Source organism: Strix uralensis, chromosome 1 (genome assembly GCF_047716275.1).
Source record: "Strix uralensis isolate ZFMK-TIS-50842 chromosome 1, bStrUra1, whole genome shotgun sequence".
NCBI lineage: Eukaryota > Metazoa > Chordata > Aves > Strigiformes > Strigidae > Strix > Strix uralensis.
Window position 1 is genome coordinate 90,702,884 of NC_133972.1, and position 14,806 is coordinate 90,717,689.

General features: G+C 37.2%; 1 protein-coding gene across 1 annotated transcript in view; it reads left to right on the forward strand.

Annotated features, from left to right (window-relative positions):
• The window catches only part of CDH18 (cadherin 18), a 273,391-nt gene that overhangs the window by 214,221 nt on the left and 44,364 nt on the right, over positions 1 to 14,806 (forward strand). Inside the window, exons 7-8 of the mRNA XM_074873928.1 lie at positions 2,499 to 2,686; positions 10,553 to 10,806. Coding sequence (XP_074730029.1) covers positions 2,499 to 2,686; positions 10,553 to 10,806 — 442 coding nt within the window. The remainder of the gene's footprint in view (positions 1 to 2,498; positions 2,687 to 10,552; positions 10,807 to 14,806) is intronic.

The window sequence follows — 14,806 nt, forward strand, 5'->3', positions numbered from 1 at the left end:
CCTTACGATCTAATAGTTTATAGTTTTTATCAGTTTTCTTTTCATTCCATCCATTTTTTGGAAACATCTCAGTTCTGCAAATACTGACAGATAATTAATGAGTGATTTCAAATATTTGTTCTGCTTGAAGTTTTAGTATTTCAGAATGTTTGAAGCTGGTATCAGTAAAATGATTTTCTGAAACAGATGGCTAGCACTTGGGGTGTGATTATAAAGCAGAGTGTAGTGTCATGTGGATATATTTGAACTAGCTTGACTATTTGTAAGTCTCTAATTAGTTCACCCCATCATATGGTTATAACACTTCCAGTTCCTGAAGTGGCTTGATTATATAACATATCCTTTATGGCCTCTACATAACATATTCTTTATGGCCTCAACCTTTTCCTTTTTGGAATGCATTAGTCAGAGCAAAAGTGTCAAAAGACCACATTTCACATTTATTTTAACAATAACTAAATTCCAGAATGAATCTCATCCCATCACTATAATTTTATGTATGAAATAAAGCAAGCAGCAGTATGAAAGTGTCAGTTGACATCATCCGTAAGCATGAAGCTTTGCAAATGAATGCAAGGCAGAGCATTGCATTTATTTGGAAATTTGTGAAGATGTTTTTTATATGCACATCAAAGAATTGTATCAAAGAATTAACGGTGTGTTCCAATTGAATCAACTACTAAGCTATTTTCCTGTTATATCACTGTTGGTATTTTATTTTTACATTCTAAATTATACTTTTTCTCTTGTTCTGCTGGACACTTCATGTTTCCCTTGAGATATTCCTAATGCATGGTAACTTATGTTCATTTTCCTAGGAAACCTCTCTTTCCTTTCAAACTAACAAAGTTTAGCACACTCGTCTATCTTTCTCACACTCCTATTTGTTTATTAGTATTATGGGCTAGTATTACAAAAACAATTCAAGACTACAAATAGGCTTAGGAACCATTGTGCAAGGAATTAGACAAATTTGTAATAAAATCTATTTTCTAACAGGTGTCTAAAATTGGTTGTATTTTAGTGATAGCATCCATTCCCTCTGCAATTGCAACTTTTGTAGATTGATAATTTCTTCATTCCAACCAACAAATAGTGGGTTTGGCCACAATGCAGGTTTAATCTCTGAATTCTGTTTAAGTTTTGCCTTTCTCTTTCTACATGCTTACTGAGGGTTCCTCTGCAGTCATGCTAGCTAGTTTAAACTCAGCAAACTGTAACAACATGTTAGCTTTGATTTGTAGTGTCTTCTGACATACTGCCCTGCACCTGAGTGTTGCTGTGTTGCATTCACTATCACAGAATGCCTAAGAGAAATACAGAAGAAACTGTAGAGTTTCGGAAGATAGTTAATAACAGAAATTGTTATTTTGCTCTCTTTTCTGTGTTGGTGGTTGGTCTGTGATGTAAACTGTGAAGACTGTTGGGGAGGAGTTTGGATGAGGGGTTGTTTGGGCAGGGAATTAGTATGTACACACCTTCTATTGAACGTGTATTCTCCTTTTCAGTGCTGGTAGGTTTCAGCATCCCTGCTGTGTTACAACACTAGCATTATTGAAGAAGATTTCTTTGAGATGTCTTTGAGGCCTACTTTCAGATGGAAATTGAGGTTTATGCAATCACATTGTGTCTGTTTGCCACTTTTTTCTCCTTGTGGCACCTTCCTGTCTCCCAGGCAAATTTGTACCTGTTAGGAGATTTAATCCAAAAGGATAGAGACAGTAAAGAAAATTATCTTTCAAAAAAATATCTTATTTTCTAGCGATTAACCTAACAGGTTATAAAAACAATGAAAGGAGGTCATATACTTGTTATGGATGCTTTTTATGGGCACAGTTGTGTAATACTTTTAGGTACCCATTATGTTCACTTTACTGTGAATACCAATTAAAATTTGTGTGCAAAAGGTTTTGTGCTGCAACAAAACCACTACAAAGTGGTAATGGTAAAATGTTAAGATTTATTACATTTTTTCTGTAGAAATAAATGTGTTGATTCAATGTTGCAAAATATGTGTTGATTCAGTGTTGCAACATGTTGATGCAATGTTGCAAAGCTGATCAGGATCGAATTTCAGAAAAACAAATTCTAAATCTAACACACAAAGATTTTCCAGTTCAAAAGTACTCATTTGACTACTGATTTGATGGTAAGTTGGTGACGATAAATATATTTTGGTTATAGAGAAGATAAACATTTAATAATACTGAAGTAAGTTTCAAAGTTAATTTCTGTGTTATGTGATGAATAGCAAAAATAACTGTGAAAACCTAAATCCTGCATTAGGTAATTTAGATTTTGAATAGGGAATGAAGGCATCCCAAGTAAAATACAATTCCCTTTTGAATTCTTTCAGGAATCTAAATAATTTTATAGGTTTACTTGTCAGTTTTGCATATGAAATACTCTTCCATTTACTCAGAAGTGTATCAAGTGGTTCTCTACTTTAGTTTGGCTAAAAAATGTCCAAGCTATTGTGTTGTTTTTTCTCCCCCCAGAACATTATCAACTCTATGTTCCTGAATCAGCTCAAGTTGGATCAGCTGTTGGCAAAATCAAAGCAAATGATGCAGACACTGGTTCAAATGCAGACATGAAGTACACTATTATAAATGGTGATGGGTCTGGGGTGTTCTCCATATCTACTGACAAAGAAACAAGGGAAGGAATTCTTTCCCTAAAGAAGGTAAGCAACAGACTTCAAAAGTTCCCTATGTATGTAATTAAAATATGATGATGAATGCTGAATAAGCATCTACCATGATGAAAATATTTTACTGTGTAAACCTATTGAACCATAAACTTTAGCAGCGTAAGCTTCTCCACATTGCTTCCTGAGATACTTTAAATCTTTTCAGGAAAGGCAGGGAGAAAAGAAATTAAAGAAACAGTTATTTAAAGATTCTGTGCTTTTTGAGTGGTCATATCTAACATTTATAATAAACTAAATCTTACTGAATTTTTTAAGATCATTTCATTTTTCTGAATAAGGGTTTTGCATATTAAATTTCTTTGAAAGAAGTAAAATTTGGCTGAAAGTTGTCACCAAACTGCATGAATCTTGACATAGAAAGTGTATCTGTGGCAATGAATATATATTTCAGTTCTCACAGACTGTTATTCTTTGACTTACTTGCCAGCTAGCATCTAAATGGTCAAGTATTGTGCACTGTGTAATGTAAATACCGACTTGCTTATGAAGACTCTAAATGTCACTGCTCAAGCTATCACACAATTATAATTTATATGAATTTCCTATATTTATCACAGTCTGTTTAAACTATTAATTATAAAGTGTTCTTGCCATTTATTTCATTCTTATCTGAATTCCATGCACAATTCTAATTCCATAGTTAAATCCATCTTTGTATTAAGACCCCCCAACTGATTTCATAGTGAACGTTTCCTGGTCTGCCAACTCATGCTAATATTATATGGCTAGATTTAAATTTACTTGTATAATAACCCAGAGACATGGTTTATTATATTTAAGTAACATTTTTTCAAAATACTTTTCAACAAAGGGACATAATTTCTTCATTTCAGTTTTCACTTGGGCTAACAGACATCACTTAGCAGTACTCACGTGGATTTGTTGTTGAGTCTTGTAGGCATCAATTATATCCATACAGCCTAAAAAATAAAAGTGAATTTGTATTCATATTTAGTAATATGTGTTTGGGGCCTGATTAACAGTAGGAGGAATGAAAACCAGAGAAAATGTGCAAAAGAGAATAAACATAAAGAATGTTGGGGGGTTTGCATCTGAATAGATAAGTATGTATGTAAATTTTTATTTAACATCTTAAAAAAGATTTTGCAACTGAATGAAATGTTATTTCTATAATTCATAATGATTTTAAAAGGGTTCTTATCTCCCCCAGTATCTTAAAAAGCTTTAATTCAGTGTCTTTTATAAAGGTTGTATAATACACACCTCTTTCAGTCACATAAAAGTAAACTCTGTCTGTTTTATACCACTGAACTTATTGCCTGGTGGCCTTGATGTAGCTAATGCCATAATCTGTTATTTCTTCTTCAAAATGAGCATTGTTCTCTCTTTAAAAGTTCACCATGACTGTTGTTCATTAAATACAACATTTATGCATATTGAGAACATGAAGCTGAAAGGAGGAATTTGCAACAAAATAAAAAAGTCCATACATAAAAAATGTAAAATCACATTTCTTACTGGTTTATGCAGACAAAATAGCTTCAAAGAAATTTTCTTTATGTCTTAGAATATGACAAAAGCACGTGTTGGCTGTTCTTATACATACACATGACAGTGATTTGAGTCATTTTCCCATCAAGACAAGAAGGGTTACATTTTGCTTAGATAATATTATATTTCAGTTGAGCAGAAAATCAGCCCTTAAATCTACATAAATTGGTGTGAATACCTCCATTCTTTCCTCAGAGAAGTTATAATATCACCTTGTACAGTACAAAAAGGTGATCTCATTTTTTTAATTGTGTTTTTACACAGATCTTTTATGCAGTTTAATAAGTATTTTATATACTGTGTGCTGTAATTAGTTTTAATTTAGGTTGGGTATGAAGCTGAATTTGTTTGATAGCCTACCTGAAACACATAATTTCCACTAAGAACAGAATCAGGGTTTTTTTGTATATCAGATGCCTTCAGATACCTTCTATAACAATAGAATAGAATGATTTGTCCTGTAATATTTCTCTAGAAGCATGTATAGTAGGCACATCAGAAAATCCAGAAGTAAATATATTATTGTGTCTGAAGATCTGAAGTCCTCCTCAAACCTTTTGAAACCTCACTTATTTGAGGTTCTGATGCAAAAATCAAATTTCTCAGAGCCTCCATGCTAGGCTGTTCAACAGGCAAGCAAAGTCTCTAAGTGTTGGAAGGAATCTTTTCTAGTCTCATTCTGGGCTGACCCAGAACATCCCGTTCTTTCATTATCTCCCCTATTGACAAGCCTTGTGGAGCCACCTTTCAGTCTCAAAGATCCTGCCACAAAGTGTTGATTGCAAACTGTCATGAGGAATTCCTCTGTGCCTCATGCAATTCCTGTTTGAGCGGGACACTTTAGAAAACCAAAACTAAATAGGACAGTGAAATCCATTGCTCTCTGGATCCTTCAGAGAATGACTGGTCAGCATGTTCCCCCCTTGTGACTTTCAGAGAAGTATACTAGAACTTTCCTGATCTCCAGTCAGCAAGTATCATCCGGGTTTACTGGAAGAAATGGTCTGAGCAGCCCATGTCTCTTCCATTTTATAAGACTGGAAATGTTCAGGAAACAACTATTTACTTCTCATAAAATTCTGCTACTTCTTTTGGGAGTCTGATATTAGAAACACAAACAGCAACATAATGAAAAGCGGTATTTTGAGGTCAGCCTTGTGGTTGGTCACTTAAGCTACATTTATTTAGTATTTTCAGTTTTGCATAAAAATCATAATAACCAGTGAATACATACTGAAGATATATGGGTAATTGTCATAGAAATACATTGTTCTTTGGGAAAATAAAAAATATGAATAAAAATTCTGTTTAGGTCCATCTAAAATTTAAATGTTTTTCTCTCTTTCCAGGAAAGAGTTAATGATCTTCAGTGTTGGGACAATTTTAAGTAAATCTCGAATTTATTTAGATTTCTAGAGAGACAGGAAAGTGATGCCTCTCATACAGCTAATGACTGAGATAGGCAACTGATACTCAAGGTTTCTCTGTCAGTTAAATGAGGAAGAATTTAAACTTAGTTTTTACACATTAAAAGTGTCTTTACAAGTCATTTATTTGAGTATGTGCTTCTTGTAGAGAGAGCAAGAGGTCAGACAGGACAGTGATACATTTTTTTGTTTGTCTATTTGGACTTAAATGAGTCCTATTGTGAAACTGATGGGATAGTTGAAATATTTCCTTTGTAAATATAAATTATTTTGCATTATCATTTTTATGACCAAATTCTTGCTAAATTAGAATAGTTTAGGTATTTTAAGCTGAATGTTATGATTATGATAATGAGACCGGATGGGATACACCTGAGGGTGCTGAAGGAGCTGGCTGGGGTGCTCACCAAGCCGCTTTCCATCATTTACCAGCAGTCCTGGCTGACCGGGGAGGTCCCGACAGATTGGAAATCGGCCAATGTGATGCCCATCTATCAGAAGGGTTGGAAGGACGATCCAGGAAATTACAGGACTGTCAGCTTGACTTTGGTGCCCAGGAAGCTGATGGAGCAGCTCATCCTGAGTACCATCACACAACACATGCGGGACAACCAGATGATCAGGCCCAGTCAGCATGGGTTTATGAAAGGCAGGTCCTGCTTGACAAACCTGATCTCCTTCTATGACAGGGTGACCTACTTATTGGATGAGGGAAAGGCTGTGGCTGTTGTCTACCTTGACTTTAGTAAGGCCTTTGACACCATTTCCCACAGCATTCTCCTGGCAAAACTGGTTGCTCGTGGCTTGGATGGGCACACGCTTTGCTGGGTAAAAAACTGGCTGGATGGCTGGGCCCAAAGAGCTGTGGTGAATGGAGTTAAATCCAGCTGGCGGCCGGTCATGAGTGGTGTCCTCCAGGGCTCGGTTTTGGGGCCACTCCTGTTGAACATCTTTATTGATGATCTAGACGAGGGGATCGAGTGCACCCTCAGTAAGTTTGCAGATGATACCAGGTTGGGTGGGAGTGTTGATCGGCTCGAGGGTAGGGAGGCTCTGCAGAGAGACCTGGACAGGCTGGAGTGATGGGCTAAGGCCAACTGTAGGAGTTTCAATAAGGCCAAATGCCGGGTGCTGCACTTGGGCCACAACAACCCCCAGCAGCGCTACAGGCTTGGGGAGGAGTGGCTGGAGAGCTGCCAGTCAGAGACAGACCTGGGGGTGTTGATTGACAGCCGGCTGAAGATGAGCCAGCAGCGTGCCCAGGTGGCCAAGAAGGCCAATGGCATCCTGGCTTGTATCAGAAATAGCGTGGCCAGCAGGGACAGGGAAGTGATCTTACCCCTGTACTCGGCACTGGTGAGGCCGCACCTCGATGACTGTGTTCAGTTTTGGGCCCCTCACTACAAAAAGGACATTGAATTACTCGAGCGTGTCCAGAGAAGGGCAATGAAGCTGGTGAAAGGTCTGGAGCACATGTCATACGAGGAGCGGCTGAGGGAACTGGGGTTGTTTAGTCTGGAGAAGAGGAGGCTGAGGGGAGACCTCATCGCCCTCTACAGCTACCTGAAAGGAGGTTGCAGAGAGCTGGGGATGAGTCTCTTTAACCAAGTAACAAGTGATAGGACAAGAGGGAATGGCCTCAAGTTGTGCCAGGGAAGGCTGAGACTGGGTATTAGGAAGTATTTCTTTACAGAACGTGTTGTTAGGCATTGGAATGGGCTGCCCAGGGCAGTGGTGGAGTCCCCATCCCTGGAGGTGTTTTGGTTGGGACGACGTAGTGCTTATGGATATGGTGTAGTTAGGAACTGTCAATGTTAGCTTAATGGTTGGACTGGATGATCTTCAAGGTCATTTCCAACCTAGATGATTCTGTGATTCTGTGAGTAATAGATTAAAAAAAAAAAAAAAAAAAGGCAATAAAAACCTCCAGGTGAACAGATCAGGTTATCTGAAGTAATGGATGAGTCTATGAGCAGATTTCGTAGCACAGCATTAGACAGGCTATAAATGGAAATCCAATTTGTTCTTCAAATGTAAGATAAATGTCAATTTTAACACATGCACAGTGTTTAAGTAGAAACCCAGGAAAAGACAGTTTTATATTTTCAAACTGCAACCAGATTTCTTTTTTTTTTTTTTTTAATATTTTATCGAAAGTAAAAGTGTTGTAACAACTGGACTTGTGAGTTGTTCAAAGATGTAGAATATCACTGGGCTTGCTTTGCTTGTACATTTCCTTGCTTCTCCTCAGGAGAGAACAAGGAAAATTTAAAAAAAAAAAAAAAAAAAAAGGTACTAACTGTGAACCCTAGAAATAGTAATCCTTAGTACAGTGTGTGTCTTTTCTGTCTAAGATAGCTCAGTGTTGAAAATAGTGGTGTCTTTTAACCTCTGTGGATCACAGTGCAGGAGAGTAAGCTCTTTTTCCTTTTATGTCTCAGTATCTGATTCTTTCATTCAGAGATGTTATGGGAAGAAGAAGAAAGAAAATGAAAGTAAAAACCTTCTTTGGCTGTAGTTGAATTGTTAGTTTTTTCTGATTATCTGAATGGATTATTCCTGTATTTCTGAACAAAAACAAACAAACAAAAAGTGTTGGGTAATGTCTGATTGAATAACTACACAAAAGAAAGAAAACAGGACTTTTTGTTATTCCTTGTGTGTTTTCTGGGACAAATTAATCTTCCTGTATAGCCTAATCCAGTAATTGTCAGTATAAACTTAATTTTCAAAAAAGGCATCATAGTTGCAATTTGTAATCCTATTATAAACTTGTTTAATCTTAGAATATGTATGCTGCAGAGCAATGCAAATTACTATTTAACATTTCCCTGCTCATAACAGAAATAAGTCATAAATTAATGAACAGCATCTGAGTTAAAATTTACTAAACTTATATTTATTTATGAATTTATTTAATTAAGTAGTATACTTAGCTCTTTTTTTTTATAATAATAGATTTATAAGGCTATGGTAAATTTCCATGCCTTTAAAATTTTTATTTTTACATTCAGGAAAGGGAGACAGAGAAAGCAAAATGCAAAAAAGTCTCATACTGTTTGAGTTAAGAAAATGCATTAATTGTCCTTCAATACACAGAGGAGAAATCAAAGAAATATGTAGCATATGTAAATCCGAACCAACTATTTTTCTTATACATCACACATCAAATTTACTGTAGATTTTATCTACAAAATACACACTGACATTGACAAATCACACATTGAGTTCGTCATATTTCTTGCCTTAAATACTACTTTTCTACTCTTTGGGGTGATAGGAAATACCAGTTTAGCCTTGGTTGAAGGCTTGAATATTTGTGCTGAGATCTCTTCAGTCAGCCTGTCAGGTCCACACAGAATGATACTACTTGTAGTGGGATTCCACACGTATGCAACTTCTTTAAGTGTTATGCTTGTGTTATGAGACTGTTGGAAACTTAGTGGTAGTACCATATATATATGTACAAACTACCTACTTTGCTCAGTATGATAATAAATATTATCCTACATGTCCTTTATAAATTGCCTGAAGCCATAAATTTGTAAGCCGGTAAGTACTGAGGTGTCTATTATCAAGAATGAGTGCTTTTCCTCAACATAGCACATTTGAAAAATAGCCGTCTGAAACGAAATCTGTTCTATGACCACCTGGGCTGTCTATGAAAAATAGTCAGCTACTTTAGTGAGACTGAATAAACCAACTCAAAAAAGTTGTTGTCCTGTAAACATGGCTCCCAGTAAAGACATTGTTTAATTCTGCTAATGGAACTTCATTACTTGTGTAATTTTAAGTTAAATATCCTTTTAGTCCCTTCTACTACATAACTATCTGACACTGGAAGAGTTGAGAGTTGGGTGTGTCATGTTTATCTTATATCTTGCATAAGACAGTGTAATAGCATGATAATGTAGGGTAAAAATAAATATATTGTCAGTAAAATTACTTCACAATAATCTGAAAACCAGCTGAACTATGGAGATGTGTAAATAACAAGATAGAAATGGGACTCCTAAGAAAGAAAGTGCCCATGCTGTGTGATACGAGTCAGGCCCCCATCTTCTTCCTTTAAATAACAGGGCAATGCTAAAGTGACAGTGGTGCTTCTGGTGGATGGTACAGCTGGGGATGTGCCTTCTATTGGGTTTTATTGGAACATTAGGCCCTGCTGAAGTCATATCCCCAGCTGCAGACTTTCTTCCCATTTATGACAGCATAATACAGGTGCAGCACAGCAGTACATGGTGAGACAGGCTGAAGAGTTGTCTCATTGGTGGTAAAGAATTGAAAAGAAAATGGTCTAGAATATAGGGATGCGTCCTTTCTGATTAGAAAAGCACACAAGCACATCTTTAAGCTATTCTTACACATTTAATTTCCTGTCTCTTATGATATCTGTTATGATAACTGAGTATTTTTCTGCAAGGAGGTGTTTTTCAGTTGAGGATTTAACAGAAGAGATGCCCAAAAGAATTTTAGTAGCCCTATCACTATCTATTAAGCTTGTTAATTAAAGATATGAAGTTAATTTCATTTGGGATATGTCTCTACCTTTTCCAGTATTTAGCATTGACCAATAAAAATTGAAAGGTGATAAAATCCAGAGACTTTACATTGTCATGGAAGAAGACTCTGAGGCTCATTCTAAACCCTGAGTTTTTCCAGAATTGGTACCTTGCCCACAGTTCTGTTGTAGAGAATACCTGAATCCATCCTGCTTCATGTATATCCTTCTACTTACAACGTATGACAGTGGCTGCCAGAGTATCACAGAATATTGTCCCTTTCCAATAACATGAAGAAATGTGGTTTAAGTTAAATGGAAAAGATTTAGCTAGCTTGCTAGCAAGCTGAACTGAAGCACAGAATGGCATTGATAAATCTTTTTTTCTGCCAACAGCCACTCAACTACGAGAAAAAGAAATCATACACACTTAATATTGAAGGAGCAAATACTCACCTTGATTTCCGCTTTTCGCACTTGGGACCATTCAAAGATGTAACAATGTTGAAGATCATTGTTGGCGATGTGGATGAACCTCCGCTCTTCACTATGCCTTCCTATGTCATGGAAGTTTATGAAAATGCGAAGATCGGGACTACTGTTGGCACAGTAACAGCACAAGATCCTGACACTGCCAACAGTTTAGTGAGGTATAGTAAATCCAAATTATACAGGATTGAGTTCCACCAGCTAAAGGGTTAGTGAGATCCGGGATGTATGAAACTGTGTCTTTTATTTTAGTACATAAAGGGAAACGTAGGTCAGAACAATGTCATGATCAGTCTGTATGGATTAGGTTTAATGAATAATCTTCAGCCTTTTTTGGTTTGCACTAAAATTGCCATCAAGCCATTGGTCTGAGAAAAGGTCTGTGTGCACTAGTTCCTGTATCAGCACTGCTCCAAACAAGGACAGTATATGTTACCACATCATATAAAATGGTGCACTTCACTGGCCTGCTGCCAGTTAGTATTCTGCCACTAGCTGTAAATCTGTTCAGGATCATAATGCTGTTTTCCCCATCATGTGGGTCTTGTGCTGGCCCTCTGCACACTTGCCACACTGTAGTTGTCCCAGGTGCTTGTGCAAGACAGCAACTGGTTTAAGTACATCTTTCCTCACAGACAAGCAGTATAATTTTTGCAAAATCGTGTTTGAGGAGGAAGCCATTATTTTGTAATATGCTTCAGTTTTAGTGAGGTATCAAAAGAGTACAATGGTTGTAATAATTCACCCCACTGGTATCGCTAGGGATATGTCATACTATCTCCAATTGTGAGGTCTAGGACAAAGAGAAGTGCTGAGAAGTGCAAACTAAATGAATATGTAACATAGTAGGATGGGAAGATTTTGATAGTCTTTTTAATGAAATTCATACTTAAAGAAAATGTTCTCATTAGAAATAAAAAAAAAATTAAAAAACCACCAAAAGAAAGTGTGGTGGTTTAGCCCCTGCCGGAGTCTGAGACCACGCGGCCGCTACCCCTCCCCCACAAAGGGAGTGAAATACAAAGCCCCAAGACTGAAATAAGGAAAGGTTTAATACAACAGTGCAATAGCAACACAACAAACAACAACAATAACAATAACAGTAATAGTGATAGCAATGAACAGAGCAAAATAGCTACCAAATACAGCAGTGAAAGGAGCAGATGTACAAAACCACGAGTGCACCGCGCTCCCGTGCCAGGAAATGTGACGCGCCAGGATGTGACGGTCCGCATGGTATCTGAATAACCCGGCTAGAGCTCCCCCCCACTGCTGGGGAAACTTAACCCTATCCTGGTCAAACCAGGACAGAAAGGAAGAGTTCTGTGTTGCTGCTCTGGCCAAAATACATCTTATAATAACAATTGGCTTGGAAGTTAAGGAACTGAAATCGAGCTGGAAATATCTTCACAACAAGCTTGAAAAATCATTGATGCCAAAAAAATTTATATATGGGTGTTAATTTGACTTTTATAAATTTAAGATCATTTGGATTTAACCTTGAACACTCTGGAATCACGGTTTGAATTCATTACTGGTTTAAAGATTTCAATTACATGTTTTCAGATATAATAGGATCCAATGACTTTTTTTACTGGCCTCATTTGTGGGATGAGTTACTTTCTAAACTGACATGCAGTGTGAGAATTTTATGGAACAATACATGAATGTTTGTCTTGAAGGTGGTAGTGGATTTAAAATGTTTCAGAAAAACAATTCTTCATGAAAACATATTTGATGCTATTCCTTTTTATGATATAATGGTATAGCACTTGTAGAAATCATATGAGTATATACTTGGAAAACAGTTTTTCTTAAGCTAATTGGGCATTTTTAGTCTCCTGACTCAGTTGAACTCTGCTGGGTATGTATAATAGTCTTGGTAAGATGAAACAATTTTTGCAGAACAATGAAAGCATCAGGTTTTTATGGTTCTCTTGTGCTAATAGCCTAAGATTCAAAATGTCTAGTGTCAGACAATCAATATATGCAATTTCTTAGTGGCAAGTTATTGCCTTTGAAAAATTGCCACTATGGTATTTGTGTCTAAATCATAACATAAATAACAAAATTTTGCTGAAAAGAACTGCCAAGTGCCTGTAGTTTTAATACTATAATTCTGAAACAGCAGCTAACACAGTCAGACAGATTAACCATCATGGTAGTTTGGGAGTAGGAAGGGCATGTGCAGATTTGACTAGTTGCTCCATAATTCAACTGTCTGTGGCCCCTAAGAGCTTTGTCTAGAAAGGGGTAAAACAACAGTGGTAAAAGGGAAGTAGCAGCAGTTTGTACAAAAGCTGGTAAGGCCAGAAATAGATTTTTTGTGTGAAATGAGCAATAATTTGGAGATAGAGGGATTGAAGGAGAAATATTTCCAAATATTTTGCATTTTGTATTGGCCTTTTTCCAAACACAAATTTGTAACCAATGATTGAGGCCAGAATATTAAATATCCATACTACTCAAATAATTGAGGAGAAAAATTGTCCTTTGTCTGTCCTATTTTTTCCACCCACTGACATTCATTTTTGCATTGTTCCTTCTCCCTGTCTGTTTCAGTGGGGAAAAAAATAAAGTGCTAGCAAAACTTATTGAATCATGAAGTTCTGAAAGGAGCCAGCCCTCAGTTACATGTTGGAGGGATTCAGCAAGGGCAGTAGCCGCTCAGATATCCTTGACATATCGTTATATTGTGACCAGGTCCACTCTCTAGCCAGGTTTTATCCATCTCAGTGGAACTGACATTGAATGTCATTTTTAAGTGTGTGGGCTTTTTATGAAGATGCTAATCCTCTAAGGCCTGGACTAGCATGTTGGTGCATGGGACTCTGAAGAGGCACCAGGCTGGGTTGGTGTGCCCCCAGGTTCTCCTTGAGCGTCCTCCTGTTGGAGGAGAAAGGCTTCTCTGGGAACAGACAACTTTAACCCCCTTCCCTCACCTCACTTCACCCACAAACACTGACATGGTGCAGAAGGGCTTTGTGTTGTTTCAAGATTTGGCTGCAACTTGGGAAACTATGGGTTGGAAATGGTGCATGACCTGAGAAGTGGGCCAGGCTGGCTGGGCTGAGCTGCTGCTCCACCGGAGGCAGGGTTCTGTCCCACGCTCCACTCACAATGGCAAGCAGGAAGCTGTTTTTTTCAGAAGCATGTACACAGTGCACTTATGTCCTTCTGTGCTGGTTTCCAAGAAACGCCTCCACTGTTTGTCTGAAACCCTGATGAGTCTGAAAGATAGTCTAAGGGTAATGAGATCACGTCTCTCCTTGGTTTCCACACAACTCCTAGTTCATTCAAAATAAAAATAGTGATTATAAAAATAAAATCAGGAAGATTCAATGTATCTTTCTTAGAAAGCACAGATCACATAGTCTCCAGGGAAGATAGCTACAAATAGGACTTGCACAGCTGATCTGTGTGGAGCAATGGAGTAATAGTTCCTCAGCCAACTGGCTCAGATACAACTCCAGGACAGCTACGGAGCAGCGATTTTCTTAGCAGTTTTTCCTAATCCAGTTGTGCAGCCTTTCCACTTTATGATGATGTTCATTGCCGTGTGTGAGATTGATAAAGAATTAGGCACACACAGCTGCAACTGCATCACTTCTTTGCTGTCCAGCTGCTAAACGATATATAGTGCTGTGTTTTGTTCACTGCCCAATTAAGTAGCAGTTTGTTTTGGTGGCAGGAATGATTCTTATAACCAGAAATAATGGTTAGAAGAGTTGTTACAGTAATTAACAATGCTGAAGGGAAATCTTTTAGAAACTTATTTGAGCTAAACACAAAAATAAATAACAACTTCGACTGTTATCAGTAGAGAGGGAGCTGAAAACTTTTTTGTCCTTAGTTCCTCACTGCAATTTCATTACAGTGATTTCAGCTTGTTCCTGAGCTGAGCAGTCTTCAGAGGTCACTGACTTTGTGCCAGTGCTTGTATTAGTGTTTTACTTTTTCAACTCCAGCAAAAGAACCTCTGTAATAACAAATGTAGCTATTAGAGGTTTCTTTTATTCAGACATCATCTGTTTGGCAATTTGGACTGTTTTAAAGGATTTTTCTTCTAAGTTGATTTTTTTCCTTTCAATAGATAGAAATGCATTTTCGGGGAAACTTTTAAAAATGTTATGTTTTGAAATAAAAGGTTATTATGCTATT